This window comes from Astatotilapia calliptera, chromosome 7, assembly GCF_964374335.1.
Source record: "Astatotilapia calliptera chromosome 7, fAstCal68.1, whole genome shotgun sequence".
In the NCBI taxonomy this organism is placed as follows: domain Eukaryota; kingdom Metazoa; phylum Chordata; class Actinopteri; order Cichliformes; family Cichlidae; genus Astatotilapia; species Astatotilapia calliptera.
Genome location: NC_137428.1, coordinates 6,774,090 through 6,792,256, shown reverse-complemented (window position 1 = coordinate 6,792,256; position 18,167 = coordinate 6,774,090). Strand labels below are relative to the sequence as shown.

General features: G+C 38.4%; 1 protein-coding gene and 1 long non-coding RNA gene across 2 annotated transcripts; both read right to left on the bottom strand.

Annotated features, from left to right (window-relative positions):
* Window positions 1-943: 943 nt before the first annotated feature.
* LOC113025253 (poly(ADP-ribose) glycohydrolase-like) lies at window positions 944-9,456 on the bottom strand. The gene is made up of 12 exons (XM_026172799.2): window positions 9,372-9,456; window positions 9,193-9,279; window positions 7,332-7,492; window positions 7,170-7,249; window positions 7,018-7,090; window positions 6,834-6,909; window positions 6,594-6,741; window positions 4,094-4,172; window positions 3,890-3,998; window positions 2,446-2,545; window positions 1,723-1,851; window positions 944-1,414 (listed from the first exon to the last, which is right to left on the bottom strand). The coding sequence occupies exons 3-12, from the start codon at window positions 7,448-7,450 to the stop codon at window positions 1,305-1,307; spliced, it is 1,023 nt and encodes a 340-aa protein (XP_026028584.2). The 5' UTR covers window positions 7,451-7,492; window positions 9,193-9,279; window positions 9,372-9,456; the 3' UTR covers window positions 944-1,304.
* A 3,697-nt stretch (window positions 9,457-13,153) lies between these two features.
* LOC145429661 (uncharacterized) lies at window positions 13,154-16,292 on the bottom strand. Its single transcript, XR_013909929.1, has 3 exons — window positions 16,146-16,292; window positions 14,093-14,409; window positions 13,154-13,290 (listed from the first exon to the last, which is right to left on the bottom strand). It is a non-coding gene; the product is annotated as an uncharacterized LOC145429661 (long non-coding RNA).
* Window positions 16,293-18,167: the final 1,875 nt, after the last annotated feature.

Genomic DNA, 18,167 nt, shown 5'->3' with positions numbered 1-18,167 from the left:
TTAAAGGCATATGTAGCTCTATAGCCAGCCCTTATCTGAAAGCCAGATAACACACACCAATTAGTTAAACAATAAGAATTTCTTAAAGACATGAAGACCTGGATGACCTGCTTCTAAAGTCAGATAAAACTGAAGTTATTGTACTTGTTGCCCCCCCCCCAGTCCATAGACATGCAATTAGTGGGGTCACATTAATCAGTGATTCTAAATTGACCTATGGGCAATTTAAAAATTCGGTCTATTTGTGTTGGGCTTGTGGTCCAGCCAATCATGCATTCCAGATGCAAGAATCCATTTGAACTAGCCACTCAGCAGTCTAAAAACAACACATATTTACACCTTGGAGGGACGAGAGAGAAAAAACACACTCTGATGGAAGAAGCCAAACATAAAAACAACAGACATTGATTTTTGATCATAACAGCATGTTAAGCATGTAAACATGTTACTTGTTTAGGAGGCCACAGTGTCCAATTAACATATATTATATATGACCATGTGATAGGATGTTAGGTTGACTTTCTGACTTTACATCATGAAGTCATCGGTTTGTCTGCTTCATCTCCTTCTCTGCATGTATAAATCTTTGTTGGCAACAAATCTTATAGTGTTGAAAAGCCTGTTTGTTTACCTTGAAATGATGCCACAATTGTGAAGAAAATGCATTTGTGGGTTGAGCAGCAGTGCAACATATATGTGTGTGTGGCAGGATCAACACAGTCCTATCACATACACCACATGGACAAACAGAGGCAAAAGAATGTAGTGGACATGGAATGGAGTACTCTGAAAAATATATCCCAGTCTTATCGTGCAAATAGTGTTTTATTAAGGTAACTATCCATGTGTATTTTGTGTATTTGTTAACAAATGTATGCAGCATCTCAAATACTGAAAGTTTCTTTCAGTCTAGTATTAAATAAAATTCCACACAAACTGGCAATAAATTGTCATATAAGTAATTTAATGAGATTGCAGAATTACAAGAAATTTCAAGAATTATGTCTTCAGAATGTTTTCTGACCACAACTCCTGGTGTATGGCAATGACCTCAAACCTCAGACCTCAAATGTAAATTTTAGCATAAAGCAGATTAGACCACTGTGCTAACTCTCAAAGCACACACCCAAATTATGCTATTTGGATGTTTATTTTGTTCCTGGCTGCTACTGTATAGTTAATTATCACGTAAACAAAGCACTTCAAAATAATTATCTTCTCAAAATGATTAAGTAGCTCAGTATTTTCTTCTGTTATAAAAACTACCCTCCAAGATTTTAGTGCAAATGTGGATATAGACTTCTTTACAGATGACTCTTGGAGTTTCTGTTTTTTTCGATGAAGTCAAACAGATCCACATGTGAATCACAGTGCTTGGCAGAGCTAAAGTCACGCAGAAGTTTGTACAGTGTCCCTGTCAAAAAGGAATAAAAAGGTATATTAGAAAAATTAAAGAAACACCACTTTTTACAGCCAAATTCTGAAAAGTTATATCTTAGTCCAGGCTGTTAAAGGCATTCAAGAAGTAAAGGTCTCCATTTCGATTATATTAAAGGCCAGTGTCTGCAGGTTTTTAGAAATACCGCTTTCATCAGACACCAGCTAACCCTTTTAAAGAAATTATTAGGTGTTCAGTAAATTAGCTGGAAAATATACAAGCTTTAAAGTAATGCGATGTTAGAAACTGGAGAAAAGAAAACTGCATGTCTTGGGAACACTCACCTACTGTAATCCCTTCTGCGAACATCAAGTCATATATGCGCTGTAGGTGTTGCTTCAGATTTTCATCCCCAAAGGTGAAGAAAGCCAAACCCCTCTTAGCCTTTGCTGCTGCCATCAGCTGGATCAGAGCTGCACATGAACAGATAAAAACTTACATACATTTATTTCATGTTGCACTGTGACAGACTTTCCTAGATCCTAACCCTTCAACTGTTGTGATTCAGTGCTATATAAATTAAACTGAAGTGAACTGAATTGTCCTGTTTTCTGTCTCGACCAATAAGACATGATTACTCTGTTTGCTAAATATATCCTCTTAATCTGTGTTAATCTGTGTATGGTAAGTGTATTTCTGTCTGACAACAGGGTAATAAAGATGTGGTGAGACCCTGTATAAATAGATTTCCTCTGGTTCTGTGAATTCCTCATTACACTGCTGTATGGACTAAATTCCTTCTTGTAAGAATAAAACTCTCCAGCAGCTGACTTTTTTTAAAAAATTTAATACACCATTAATTTCCACAACAAATGTTGCACTCAGTTTGTTCTTAACCATTTGTTTGGTTTGTAGAAATAGGTCACATTTATACATTTAATCAGCTGGCTTTCTTTGATGTCAGAAACTCCAAATCAAGGTGTAATCCTGCATATATTTTCAAGCTTTAGTCCTTACACTAAACTTAGAGACCTTTGCACTAAACTAATGAATATAAAGAAGTTCACCTTTGAGCTGTGGGTCTCCATTAAAGGCTTCACAGCCCCATTTTCCCGTAGCGATATCCGGGTTTTCATGCCAATCGTACCCTTTAAATCCACAGTAAGCCTTCAAAGATACATGAGATTAATTCATTTTAGATTGCAGTCATACATTATAAGCATGGGTTTACTTTTAAGTAGCATTATAAACTTTACTATAACTTTTAAACAAGCAATACAAATATGTCACAGATGAAAAGTAAAATACAAGTATGCAAATATTAAATAATTAAATTTGTATGTATACATGCCCAGTCAGAGGGTTTGGACAAACCCACTCATTTATTTATTTTTTTAATTTGTTTTTTTGTTGTTTTGTTTTATAATCATGAGATTAGGTTTTCAGTTCTTTGTAGAATTGCATTCATGTCTCATTTCCTGTGTACAATACAGCATGGTTACACACAAAAAGTTGTGTGTAACACAAAAGTCTTGTTAAGGCACAGTTATTCACTTATTCACATAGTTTTTCCCAATTGCTGTTACGGCCCTGGCCTGGGGAGCTGATTTGGACTAAGCACACAATCTTGCCACCATGCACACTGCAGCAACTCTGTTTTGTTGTGAAATTTCCTCACAAGTTGAATTCTGCTCACATGCTCTTCTAACTAATATCCAACCTGTGGGACATAGGCACTGGTAACATTTAACATCGACGTTTTTATTTCTAGCTTTAAACTCATGATGCTGTTTGACATTCTCGTCACCTACACAACACTATTCACATTAAAGCGCTCATAAAAGACACTTAAAGCAAGACACGTGCTTCAATACCTAGGAGGAAGGGCATCTGGTGTAAAAAAAAAAGATCTGCCAAATCAGTTGAAATAGCTTTCAGCTAGTTGAAAGGTTGAAGATGAAGTTGAAAATTATTTACTTCAGAGAATTAGTTCATTAAAATTACCCCCCCCCCCCCCCCCCCCCCTAGAAACTACCACCCAGCAAATTAGAGTATAAAACCACATTAGCAATTTGTAGGAGATTGCCTGAATCAGACTTTCATAGTGGAACTACCACAAATCAGGGACGCCTATAAGAAGAGAACTGCTGGGACCAAGACAAAAATTTAGACATTTAGCTATTTATTTAACCCTGGACTTTGGTTTGGTGTGTCCAAATGTGAGACTTTTGTGTCCATCCACCAAGAGAATGTAATGGTGATGGATCTCTTGTGTCAGTGATGGAGTTCTGCAAAATAGGATCAAGGCATCACTATCTGCCAGTAGTAACCCAGCAGAAATGGTTTGAGATTATCCAATCCTACATTGAGTAGTAAACAGTGTAGTATATGCTTCCACGTGTGTGTAAATGGAATACACAACTCAAGATGAGACTTTTCCTTCGTGCTTCTTTATTTTCTGCCAACAAAGAACAACCAAAGGAACAATAAATAACACATAATAAACTTCACCTTGTTCAGTTCTCGGGTAATATGTCTCATTCTGTACTGATCCACGCTGTGTCTGAAGTTCATAGCATCAATGGCCAGGATCTTTGTCTTACGCCGAGCCCATTCATCCCTAAAAATTGGATCAAAATGCATCAGAAAACTCAATAAAAAGTTCTAAAAAAAAACAAAAGTTCTAAAGGCAAATAATGAATGACCCCCTCAGACCTTTCAGACTGATCTTCATAAGGACCTGCCCACTCAAAGGAGTCTCCAAAACCTGAATAGGAGCTGAACTGCTGTGAGCCTGAGAAACAGACAACAAAAGTTGTACATTAATACAAATATTGATGCACATTCATTTTTAGTGAATAGATTTATCATGAATTTCTGTACTATATTCATTTTCCCCATTTTTAATTTCCTAGAGCTATTTATCTTAGCATTATCTTTGTATTCGAGTGGAGGCACTTCTGTGTGTTTTTTATGTGTAATATCTTTACGTATGGGTGGCACGGTGGTTAGCACTGTTGCCGCACAGCAAGAAGGTCCTGAGTTCAATTCCAACATCAGGCCGGGGTCTTTCTGTGTGGAGTTTGCATGTTCTCCCCGTGTTTGCGTGGGTTCTCTCCGGGTACTCCGGCTTCCTCCCACCGTCCAAAGACATGCAACTTGTGGGGATAGGTTAATTGAATAATCCAAATTGTCACTAGGTGTGAATGTGCGAGTGAATGTGAGTGTGAATGGTTGTCTGTCCCTGTGTGTTGGCCCTGCGACAGACTGGCGACCTGTCCAGGGTGTACCCCGCCTTTCGCCCTATGACAGCTGGGATAGGCTCCAGTACCCCCCGCGACCCTGAAAAGGATAAGCGGAAGCGAATGGATGGATCTTTACGTATGTTGGTAAACGGACTTCAGTGAACAGGGTTTACAAGTTGTTATATTTAAAATTGAAAAATTACTTGTTTTCAACTATCTTTATAACTCTGTGTTATTATACTTACATTATAACCAATCCGCTCCTTTTTGTCCACTTAAAATATGTTTACAGAACTATTGTTATATTTGTTGCAATTTCCACTGTCCTCTTGGCCAGATTACTCTTAAAAAAACATTTTAATGTCAATGAGATTTTTTTTAACTGGATAAGTAAAACATATATAAAAGTCACTGCCAAAAACTGATTGCGGCTTCTACCTTGTCACAGGAATGTTGTTTGTGGCTCAAGATGATTTGATATCATTTATGAGGCATACATTTGACATATGTTTCACATATTATACACCAGCAAGTTATTTATAGCGTTTTAAATCAGTTTTTGGCAAATACCGAAAAGAAGTTATTGGCAGACAGTCACTTTTTGGACACAACATCAGCATCTCACAGATTCTGAAGCTGCAGGTTTCGTCACTTAGACCAAAATTTACTGAAACAGCAGAAGAAGATCAAAACTACACTTCACTTCCACCACAGCTGCATTATTCACTTGCTTATTACGCACCAGTCTACCGCTGTGTACAGTGCTGCTGGTTTTTGTTGTTGTTGGGTTTTGTTTTGTTTTTTTTAAATTGACCTCCGACAAGAAAACATTTTTGATCTTCTACAGAATATTTTTTAAGTTATAAAAAGCCAGGCCAGGAAAATTTCCTTCATGTTTTTCTGTGTTTTATCCTCAGTTACTTTGACACAACAAGCTGTGATGCTTATACCTTTGAAGTCTCATGATTGTAGCTGAAGAAGTAGAGCAGGTCATCTGCTGATTGGAAAGTTTGTGGTTCAATCCCTGGCTCCCCCAGTCTGCATGCCAAATATCCTTGGGTAAGATACTAACCCCAATGCTCCAATGCATCCATCAGAGTATGAATGTGTGTGAATGGTAGTTAAAAAGCACTGAAAAGCATAGAAATTAGTGCTGGTGTGAACGAGTGAATGTAGCGTGTTGTATAAAGTACTTTGAGTGCTCGAGGAGTAGAAAAGTGCTATAGGAATCAGTCCTTTCCATGTATCTAACCAATATCTCATTTAAAAACATGAGGACTTACAGGTAAGCTTTAAATTTCTAGTTTACCACTGAGCAGAACTTTAATTTAAATATGACCTCTCTTCCTCCTCTCCTATCCTGTCTTTCTCAACTTTCTCAATCTCTGAATGAGAGAAAAGGTATCTAATATCCAAAGAAAAACTTTCAAACACTTTCACGAATCCTGGAGAAATGCTGTTACTAAGACTAATTGGAACAAGATAGAAAGAAATGAGGGATGGCTCGAGACTCTTGCACAGTATTTTGATTGTTGATTAATCTGTCATTTTGCCTCCCAACACAGAGCTATGCTGCAATGCTATGATTTATTTGGTAACATGGTCCTAACTGAATTAGATTCTTTTTGTTGTTTTTTGATGATTATTTTAATTTCAAAATTGAAATATAACATATAATTGTTAATTTTATTTTCTTTATCCATCCTTACTATTTTTTTGTCTTAAATTCATGTTATAGTTGATTTTTTTAAAATAACCATTTATGTTTTCTGACATATGAGTGTGTCATTCACTTATTAAAATAGCTATGAATTTAAAAAGAAATCTTTATAGTAGAAAAGATGGAACCAGTTGTTATTTGATATTTTGGCTTCAAAAATTAACTTAATTAATCATTTTAATCATTCAGGCAATTTTTGTATGAAATCAGCCTAATTTTTGTGAGATGATTAATCCATTTATGAACAAACCTGTAATGATCAGACACTCATTGTCTTCAAGTTTCTCTGTGAAGAGGCGAGCTACAATCAGTTCTGGATTTATAACGAACAGGATCTCCTCCTGCAACAGACCAGAGCCCAGCACACCTCCACCTATCAAGCTGTTAGCGAAGTCTACCTGCACATAGACATACATAGACACACAAATAACCAAATCCCAAACAAAAAATATGAAACTGTAAATCATTATTCATGTGGGACAGTTCTTACCTGAAGCATGCCTTTACCTTCAAGCTCAATCTGACCTTCTGAGGTGATATGAAGTTTAGACAGATTCGCCTTACAGCTATCACATGAACAACAACATGATTTAGAGAAACTCAAGGTAGTAAATCAAGGTGGTAACACAGCTGCTGCTTTACCACAGCAGATCTATCAATCTATCAGTTATTACCTTTCCCATGTGGGCATGTCCGTGTAGCTGAGGCACTCCCTCTCAAATGTCACCAGTCCTTTAGGTCGGGTACCTGCAATGACATTGCTAAACACCAATGGACTCTTACTGAGATGTCTCACAAACGGGCAGAATGGGAGGATTCAACTTACTTTCATCTGTAACTTCTTTAAAATAATGCATGATGGCCTTCAACTTTTCTATCTTCCTCCTTGACCAGTTTCCAAATAGACTGTGTGGAGAATGATTATTAACAATTAACATACATTAGGCACACAAAATGAGAGACTACAGTGAAGGGATTTTTTTTCAACCTGTTGAAGTTGATGCTGGGGTAACCAGAGTACTCTGCGTTGGGACTGGAGGTGTTACGGTGAGGGAAGGTGCAAAAAAAAGCATTGGCAAGTAGGCAGGATATCTGAACCTGAGACATTGTGATGGCTGCACTCTGTCCCTTTCGTAGAAGCGGGATAGCCTGAGAACATGGAAACGCATTTTGTCAGTCAGATTATTTATTTTCAGGAGAACTTAATTTTAGTTTTCTCATCGAAAACTATTCGTTTTAGAATACAAATGTCCCTAATAATTAATAATTGTTTCAAGTTAATTGGCATTAATTTGTCCAAAGGTGTCATGGTACTGAGTTAATTATATGAAGTGCTCTGCAGACCCACATATACATAACAGCTTAGTGTAACATTATAACGTTAACAACTAGCACCAACCAGGAATGCTGTCTACTTTTGTTCATATTTATGTTCATTTTGATCATCATGCATACAACAAAAAGGCGTTAAAAGTAAACTTTTTTAAACCTTTTCACAGTAAGCTTTGCTGTTCTTCCCTGTTGTTTTAGACAATCAGCAGTCTACCTACTTACAGTATAGGATGAAAAGGTTCCTATTTTTACTGGAACCTTTTTGCCTTGAGGTGGCTGCTATTGTGATTTGGCACTATGTAAATAAAACTGAATTGAACTGTTATTTTGCAGAACTGCGCACAAATGTGTCTGTAGTCTCTGTGTTGTCTCACAGTCCCTATATTAAGAGACTTTACACCCAGAGACTTCGCAAACCAGTGGACTACAGCCTACTTTTATATCTATTGTTGAAAAAATAAGTACCTTTCAGATACTGAAAACATAAATGTGTCGGCTTTAGGTCTAAATAAGCATCCTGATCACAATCTAATTAAAGTCACCAAGGCATTCTTAATAGGTTATGTATCAGTGCCGCACGATTAGATATATTTTAATATCAGTTGCAATTTTGGCTTCCTACAACAGATGAATATGATTGAATGATACTGTAAATTTCTGAGGGGCCAGTGGAATACAAACCAAAAGCAAATCAAACACTGACCACACGCCTGCATGTTCTAATCACACACATGACAATCACAGTTGACTTTAGTTTGCTTCTCGGAGATGTGCTGAATGAGCACCTTACTGATCTTCAAATGAATGAACTTAAATGTAAAGGCGAAAGTAATGTCCTAATGACTTTGTGTTAAGATTTTGCACATTTTAAAATTTTATGTATTCTTTGAATTTTTCTCCAAAAGAGGGACTGAATTCAGGTGAACAAGGAGGAGCATTTTTATTTTAATCCAATAATTTGTACATTTGCAGGAATGCAGCAAAGCATTAATGTTGTATTGTTTAAATGACAGCACACCAAAAAGATTTTTGTCAATAAAATCAATGAATAATGATGATAACTTGAAGACTAGATGTAAGTGCAGGAGGCACAAAACAAGAGATGTTTATAGATAGATGCTTTTTAACCGCTTCCACCAACACCAGGTGCTTATTTCTTCATTCCTTTTCAGCATATTGTCATTCATGTAGTCTGAGAAGAAACTAGGGTCCTGCACCTTTTGCGCCCTAAGAAATATATTCGATTTCTGTTTAATTTAAAGAACTTTCCTTTTAGTGACATTTCAAGATAGTGACTCAGTATTTGGGGCTACTTCAAAGAGACTTGGAGCATTTTCAACTGTTCAAGTTTCAATTTTACAATTTTTGGCAATTCATTGCTTATATGAAAATGGTATTCTCTTGATTTTAAGTTATAAGTTTTTTGGAGGGTTTTGTATTTCTTAGATTTTCCAAGAAGATCATTTATTTCAATAGTCAACACAATATTACTTGTAGAAGATAACTGGAAATGATACCTTATTCACAAAGCTAGGGAGCTTCAAGGCCAATGCAGCAATCTTTGGAAACAGTGTCTTGTAGTAGTTTTCTGTATCTGGGGTAATCTGAAAAGAAAATATGTTCATTGCTTATTATCGCTCATTTAAATAGTCAAGTCACAAAACTAATAATTCAATTACCAAATGTGGGCATTCACCTTATCCAATGTGTGGAGGGCATCAAATGACCACTGATCTTTATATTTGGGGTTATACTTGATGATAGCTTCCTGATGAGAGAAGTTTTAAGACCACCTAATATGCTTATATAACAGTCATAGAAATTCACATTAAGCATGGTCAAAGAATAGCACCCGTTTAACTTTTCATGTGTCCTTGGGAACAAATTTCACATTATCAGTGTAAAAATGAACAATGATTCAATGTCCACTCTTGCCAACATACCTCTACATCTTTGACACTGGCTGTTTTCTTACTGGCCAGAGATTTCAGCTTTTTGGATATCACATCCCACCTTGACTTCTGATGTGCTACCTGAAATGACAATTACATTTATGTGCTCTGTTCCATTTGAGACAACATATAAAATCTGTATTACTTTTATATAAGCCTAAATGAAATACAATTAAAACACATTTAAAATGTGCTTCATGTTAGTCTCTGTCAGTGGGGGAAAATTTGTAAAACTAGCACACAACTGGAGACTGTGAGTCATAGTCCTGGGCTCCCAGCTTTTTGTGTTTTCAACTAATGGTACTTAACATTTAAGTATGAGTTATTGAGTTAGTCCAATTTTTGGTTATGGTTTTACGTTTTGTGGTTTTCCGATTGCTCACTGAGGTTAAGATGCCTCAGTTTTTAGTGCTATCTTTCAAAATACAATTCAATTTCATTTATATAGCGCTAAATGGGGCGCAATTTGGGGCAGGGATAGCTCAGTAGGTAGAGTGGTGGCCCCATGATTGGCAGGTCGGGGGTTTGAATCCACTGAACGGCCACCCTGAGGTACCCCTAAGCAAGGTGCCGTCCCCGGGCACCCAGTGGCTGCCCACTGCTTCACTGAGTGAATGGGTTAAATGCAGAGAGGAATTTCCCCACGGGGATCAATGAAGTATACATTATTATTAAATCATCACAATAGTTGCCTCATTCTGCTTTATGTTGTAAGATAAAGACTTTACAATTGCAAAGAGAAACCCAACAAAGATATGACCCCTGTGAGCAAGCACTTGGGAAAGTAAAAATTCCCTTTTAACAGGAAGAAACATCTGGCAGAACCAGGGTCAGGGAGGGCAGCCTTCTGCCGCAACCGTGTGGGGTTAAGGGAAGGGAGATGGGGCAAAAAACACAAGTGAAGAGAGCATATTGAGAAGATGGGAACAAGTACTTTGAGAAGCTGATGAATGCAGAATGCAGTGGTGGATAGAAGGGGACAGTTAGTGAATTAGGTGGAGCACTGTGAATGAAGTAAATAGAAAAAAAATGGAATCAAAGGGATATGAAAAGATTATAAAAGATTATTTAAAAAAAGAAAAATAAGGAAACAAGCAGAGGACAAGGACCACATGATCTGTCAGCCCCAGATGAGAAATTCACTGCAATAAAAAATTAAAAATCCAGACTTTCCAGGATCCATGGGATAGTGCCAAGAACTTATACTGTGAGTGATGACATCCAGCAATGGTAAATGGTCTGTATTTGTAAAGCGCTTTACTAGTCCCTAAGGACCCCAAAGCGCTTTACACATCCAGTCATCCACCCATTCACACACTGGTGATGGTAGGGCTGTTCGATATAACGATATATATCGGATGACGATATAAAAACATCTATCGTTTCATTTTACACTATCATTTGTTTTGTGGTGTCGCAAAATAAACTGTTTACGGCAATATTTTTTCATTGTTTTGATGGTCACTGTAGTTGCTACATTAATTTCTTAAAGTTCTCTCTTTCTCTTATATTTTATATAACCACACTATGGACGGAAAAGCGCCTGTTTTTATGCTTTGTGGTTAGCAACAACGACGGTAACACCATAGCCTGTCCGCTCGTTTATTTTCCACATAAACCTTTCACAATAAAGCTCAAAATCCTGTTGAGACTTTTCAAAATAAACTGAATGATGTGAAACAGCAGATTATTTACAGATGAGAATTAAAAAAGAGCTGCCAGGTGCTACAACAATTAACCTTAGACTCAAACGTTAGAACAGGCTTTTCCCGCAGCACGCCGTGTAATAAATAACACAAAGAAAACGGCGGCTGTTACAACTTATGTCTAAAAATGTATCGTTTCATGCATCGGTTAAAACACTCGACTCCAGCTACATGACGCGCAGCTGGAAACACTTCCCACAAGACGAGCTGCCCGAGATTCACAGAAAATGTTATATTTTTGTGATTTATATCGTTATCGGACGATAGAATTCTTATATCGGGATATGAGATTTTGGTCATATCGCACAACCCTAGGTGATGGCAAGCTACACTGCAGCCACAGGCACTCTGGGGAGCACTGACAGAGGCGAGGCTGCCGAATACTGGCGCCACCGGGCCCGCTGACCACCACCAGTAGGCAACAGGTGAACTGTCTTGCCCAAGGACACAACGACCAAGACTGTCCAAGCCGGGGCTTGAACCGGCAACGTTCCGATTACAAGACGAACTGCCAACTCTTGAGCCACGATCGCCCAATAGCTGCAATCACCCGATGACAGAATGACAGAACTCATTTTTAATGAACCATTTGAAAGATATTTAAGATGAGATAAGAGATAATGGAATATGTTTAAATTAACAGGACGCAGAGATATACATGTTGTACTGCTGTCCACCTTGCTGAGGACACAGCTGTCTCTAAAAATGAAACTGTTGATTTACCAGTCGATCTAGGTCCCTCTCCTCACTTGTGGGCATAAACTGTGAGTAGTGACCGAAAGAATGAGATCATGGATACTAGCGACTAGTGACAGTTATTTTAATACATATATTTCAGTACCCTGTGGCTTGCTCATTAGTTTGAATTACTACTGTGTGAACAACATGCACGTCACTGTACATCAACACCAACTTCTTGCAGTCTGCTTTTCTCCAGCTACCTAGATAATACACCTCTTGCAACCTACCCAAAGCAATTCTTAGCCTCCACTGGCTCTTGAATGCCTAAAAACCTGTATAACATGTCTCGCAGGTTTGAAAAACCTCTGACAGTGAACTTATCTCTGTGCCTGTCCTGCTAGACCTCAGTGCTGCATTCGATACTGCTGACCGTAATATTTTATTACAGCGATTAGAGCATGCTGTTGGTATTAACTTTTTCAGTGATGCTGAAAAACGTCATACATATATTACTTCTGGCCTGGACTGCTGTAATTCATTCGTATCATGTCACAAAAACTCCCTGAACAGCCCTTAGTTGCTCCAAAATGCTGCAGCAAGAGTACTGACAGGGACTAGAAAGAGAGAGCATATTTCTCCTATACTAGCTTCTCTTCATCTTCTCTTCTTCCCTGTTAATCCAGCATTGAATTTAAAACCCTTCTCCTAACATGCAAGGTCTTGAATAATCAGGTTGCATCTTATCTTAAAGAACTTATAGTACTGTATCACCCCATTAGAGTGCATCGCTTTCAGACAGCTGATCAACTTGGCTCCTAAAATATCAGAAAGTAGAATGGGAGGCAGAGCCTTGAATCTTTCAGGCCCCTCCTCTGTGGAGCCAGCTTCCAGTTTGGATCTCTACTTTTAAGATTAGGCTTAAATGGGCTTGCTGTGTGGCAGGAGGAGCAGGATCCAAATGTAAAACTCTTCTTGTAAAACACATCTGCTCATAGTCTTGAATCACAGGCTTGTGTCTTAAATTGACTTAATATTGCTATTAATGGCAGTTTAATTTTCTGAGGTCTTTATTTCTTTTAGTCACTTTGAGTTCTGGTTTGTGACAGCCACTAAACTTTACTTGGTTACTTACTTATTTCTCCTGAATAATAAGTGAATCCTTTTGCAATGAGGAAGCCATACTTGCCTGTGAACAAGGCATCTTCACAAAGTTGCTGTGCCATAGATCTCTCCCTTTCTGAGATACAAATATCCGTTGAGAGTTGAAAGTATCCACCTGAAAGATAAAAAGTATAATTTCAAGAACACAACCAATACCTCTTTTCCAATAAATCATCCAATGGTTCTCCATGGTTCTTTGACCATGGGGACTCTGTCTGGAGCCTCCCTCTTCCTTATGCAGGGATGGGCATGCAGTTATCATCATGACATCTGGCCTCAGGTCTTCACTGCTCTTGAGGGGCTGTGGACAGTGGGTCTCCTGGGCCTTTCTCTGTCTGCCGCTGACTTCCAGAGGACATTGTTGCAGTTTCTCATCAATTATGTTTCATGACTAACACACATGCAGAGACACTCATGGTCTCATACAAACAACATAGCAAGATTTGATTTTTGTGTATCAGTTTTTTTTAACGTTTTGTTACGCAGGCAGTAGTTGGTGACCAATTGTGATTTTTCCTTTATTTCTATGTTTTTGTCTTTGCATCCTTTGTTCTCTTTATGGTAAATGGACTAGTTCTTATAAAGAATTCAAAGCGCTTTATACAACATACATCACTCACACAAACACTTTTTTCTATCTGGCATTCATGTATATTTATTCTTTACCTGCATTAGAGAGCAACTTGGGGTTATTGTTGTGATCAAGGTTATTTGGTATGCAGACTGGAGGAGCCAGGGATCAAACTACCAACCTTCCAATTTGTAGATAACCTTCTCTACCTCCTGAGTTAAAGTTTTCCAGTATCACTTTGCCTTTGTCTTTGCAAATTTGTACCTGCCCACCTATCAGCTCTGGCACTGTAAAACTACATCAATACTAATAGGAATTAATAAATAACTAAATGAGTTGGTCTTACATCTATGAGGACTGTGTGTCTCTTGTCGAATCTTAGGGGACCCAGCTTCATGTCTCCATGTTGAAGTCGCCTCATATCCTTCAGCTGACAGCAAGATGAAGTCCGTTCCTTCTGTTGACACTCTGCTTGTCCGTCTTTTACATTCTCTGCACTGCAAATTCTTGAAGAGGATGGCAAGAAGCTGTCTTGATTTGTGCTATCATTGCTGTGCTGTTCTTTTTCATGCTTTTCTTTCTCCTTTTGAGGATTTTGCTGTGTATCATACTGGAGGGCTTCTTTCATCTGAGAGCTGTCATGGTGTTTGTGGCTCTTCATGTCTGGGATATTTAAAGACAAGACATGACATCAGGATATCAAGAAGAACTTTTGTTTTAACTCCAGGACTGAAGAAAAAAAAGATCCCGGATAAGTACTTTGAAGAAACAGGCAACCAAATACTTGTCCAACACCTAGTTGGTAAAATCACAAACCCTACAGGCTACAAGACACGATTAGACACACTATCATGTCCCGATTTAAAGAAAGAAGCACAGTAAAAAAGAAAGACAGAAGAAAAAAAAATTACTAGAAATTTGTGTGCAGATTAGTCTTTAGGTTCAATGAAACACTAAACCCTCCATCCATCCATTGGCTGGCCCGTGTGGCCAGTAGGAGTCCTTGGTGTTAAGGTTTGTGTACAGTATCAGTGTATTTAAAATACTGGCGTACGGAGACTTTGAAATCGTAATATGATCATAGAATTGTTTGAATGTTTTGTTAGGTAAGGACTTAGGCTAAAGATCACATGACAGCTGTCCGACAGTCAGCATAGAAAAAAGCATGGACAGACTATGCGGGAAGATTGCACTCTAGACTGCAAAGCAATAATCTTCAAAATGGTAGAGATTATATATTGGTGAAACCACTAATCCCATGTTCTTCAGTCTAAGTAACAATACTACAATGAAATTACATATAGCCAGACATAGGTTTATCTAAGTGTTAATATTCTACAAGGCCTGTAGTGAAAATGCCAATATTCATAGAAAAACTTTGAAAGACTGTCAAAGCCTGGAGATCTGTTGCTCAAGACCAATTAAAAAAAAAAATACAAGAAAGCCTTGGTCCTCAGAAGCAAAATATTGTAATGCTCTAATCATTAAAAATTTTCTCTTTGAGTAATCACTTGGGTTCTGTGGCTGGGAACCCCTGCAAACTGCACATTGCTTACTGAAGGACAGGTTGAATTTCTAATAAGGATTTATATATATATACATATAAATTCGAATGAATTTTATTCCAAGTAAATATCATTGTTTTAAAGTGTCTTGATGCATTCTCAATCATCCAGGAAAGTAAATCTCCAAAAGCTGATTCTGTTCATCTCTACGTAGCGTTTTGTCCAGATGAACAGAATCAGCTTTTGGAGATTGTTTTAAAGTATCAGGTTGCTTGATGGTCCGTCCTTGTCCTCTGCACACTTGACCAGATCTATTTAACAAAAGGTGCAGGCAGTAGTACCCCTCTTTCTGCGGCACTGTTCAAAATAATGCATGCTGTTGCAACATGCCTTGTGCTATTGTGCAGACTAACTCTGTGTGCTTAGGGAGGCCAAATACAGCGATTACTCTTTCCATGAGAAGGTAGTTGGGCTAGTTTGTTTCCAAACTGCTACAACGCTGGAAAAGTGTGGATAATAGAAACGGAAACGCTCTTGATCTCACGCGATTGGCTCCGAACTAATGATCTCATGTTCACTTTTTAAACTACGTATCCTCATAAATCATAATTCACACTCACAATTTAGCAGAAAGAAGTTCAGAATGAAACAATTTAACACTAAGAAAACCCCAGGGCTGCCTGGAGGGGGACATTAGGAAGCAGCTTAAGAACCTGTGTATGTAGTTTTACGGTAAGTATTGTCATTTAAAGTCAAGACTGTGAGGATATTGGTTGCAGTCTGTAAAAAACAGTGTTTAAAAGCAAAACTAGCAACGTTCAAATTATATAGGCTACAAGACGAATATGCGAGGGTTAAAGGCTGAAGTCCTGTCATTACACACGGAACACTCACCTTTCAACGCAGACTTCTCCGAAGGTGTTCACATTTAATGTATTTTAACTGCAATGTTAACTGTTGGCTTTATGGGTTTAAAAACAGTCGTCACCAAACCAGACACACTCAGCGTATGTGCCTTTTAGTTCACTTTCACTTTGACACGAAAACGAAAGTAAGGTTCAGGGAGCAGCTATTGGTTAAACTGCTACTACTTTCATTACTCAAGAAACTAGTGATGGGATTTCCGGCTCTTTTTAGAGAACCGGCACTTTCGGCTCGACTCACTAAAAAGATCCGAATCTTTCGGCTGCGACTGACTCTTCAGGTTGTTTTGTTGCTTTAAACTTTTTAGCTGTAGCGTACATTGCAGTGAGAGTCCATGGTTTTTGATTATAGCAGATGATGTAGGAGTACCAGGACAGGGACAGACTGTTAAGAATGTATAGAAGTATGAGGACAGAGAGACACTGTTAAAAAGTTATGAGCTGTCTTGATGCAGAGAAAGTGGAGTTTGTCATCCGGGAGCTGTTGCCAAGATTGAACGATGCTCTGGCTCTGTGGTCAAGTTCAGACATAGGCTTTAAGCAACCATGAGCCACTGATAAGCGTGATAGATTAATAAGCATGTATAAAGTGGACTTGTTAAACAGTTCTGATAGGAGAAAGTCAATGAGCACGCAATAAAGTGGATTTGTTAGGGACAATTTACCATCAGCCTTGATAAAGTTTAACTTATTTTGTATTGAAAGACAGACTTTAAAGAAGATTCTTATTTGAAACTGGTGATAAAATCCAGGTCAGATACAGTTACATACAAGCATACAGTACACACTACTGCTCAAAGGTCAGAGGTCAGCTAGAAAAGACCCTGATTTTAATAGAAAATTGGCTTTAATGTAACATCACATGAAGTTTATCAGTAATGTTTCACAGCTTTAATCAAATCATTCATCATCCATAAGTTGTGATGGAAAAATGTCTGCAAGCGTGCAAGAGCCCATTTTTAGAGACAATCATTCCTGTGTTATAATGCTCATTGAAGTTTATCAGGTCAGACGACCAACAGATGATAAGAAATATAATCTTACTAATTATTAGAGTTGAAAAGTACTTTGCTAAGCAAAATTCAATGAGGTTAGGCTGGAGATTGAGACGTTAACATAAAAGGTTCAGTTGGTGATGCATGAAAGAAAATAATTTTCTTCTAAAAATCTATTGGAGAATTCTGATTGTAAGAAATGAAAAATATTCAAAGAGTGAAACTGTTTCACACAGTAGAAATTTGTATTCATCGTTTATATTGGGGTTTTTTCTGATTTTAGTGTTTATTTGTGAGTGTAGTTTTTATTTGCATGATTTTATTCTGTTTGTATCACATTGTTTCAGTGTGTTATTTTACATTGTTTTAATCCACTGTGGATTGGCTGGCAATGGGACAAATTAGCTGATAGAGATCACATGTTGAGGCATGGGTGTGTCCATAGGTGTCCTTTCAGCTTTTTAAAGGTCGTATTAAAAGGAAGCAAGCTGAGCACTGGAAGGAGACAGGCCCTAGATTGGAAGAGGAACGCATGAAGGCCAGGTGGAAAAGAGAGATGCCTCGTCTGGAGACCGGTCAGCGTGATGTGGTGACCCAGTCCCGACAGCAGGAACGGCGACAGTAGGAGACAACGCATGTGATTGACATCAGGGCAGATGTACACCACTGCCTGCATTTGTCACTAGTGTCTCATTGTTGTTCACTGGGTGCAGCCATGTTGGGAGAGGGTCGCCATGGCTATAAGCCAGGGCAGCTTCCGGGATGATGGTCAGCCAGAGAATCCCCCGCCGCCCCGCCCTCTCCTCCCTGTGCCGCAAGCAGCAGGCGACCTCGCAAACGGAGGGCGCCCTTACTCCCAGCAAATGGGTGATAGAAAACCGATCGGTGCCTGTACCATTCCCAATATGCGCTGGCTGACGTCGGGGCAGCATGAGTACGAGCAATTTTTTTTTTTTTTCTCGCCGATGCCCATGATGCCGCCCCCCACCAAGATGCCG

What these genes read in the sequence shown, in the direction of transcription:
- LOC113025253 (XM_026172799.2), bottom strand. Translation starts at nt 7,450, where the DNA reads ATGTCTCAGGTTCAGATATCCTGCCTACTTGCCAATGCTTTTTTTTGC. An exon ending in GACATGCCCACATGGGAAAG is followed by an intron (nt 6,910 to 7,017) that starts GTAATAACTGAT and finishes TTCATGTGATAG; the next exon opens with CTGTAAGGCGAATCTGTCTA. An exon ending in TGGAGACCCACAGCTCAAAG is followed by an intron (nt 1,852 to 2,445) that starts GTGAACTTCTTT and finishes GTTCATGTGCAG; the next exon opens with CTCTGATCCAGCTGATGGCA.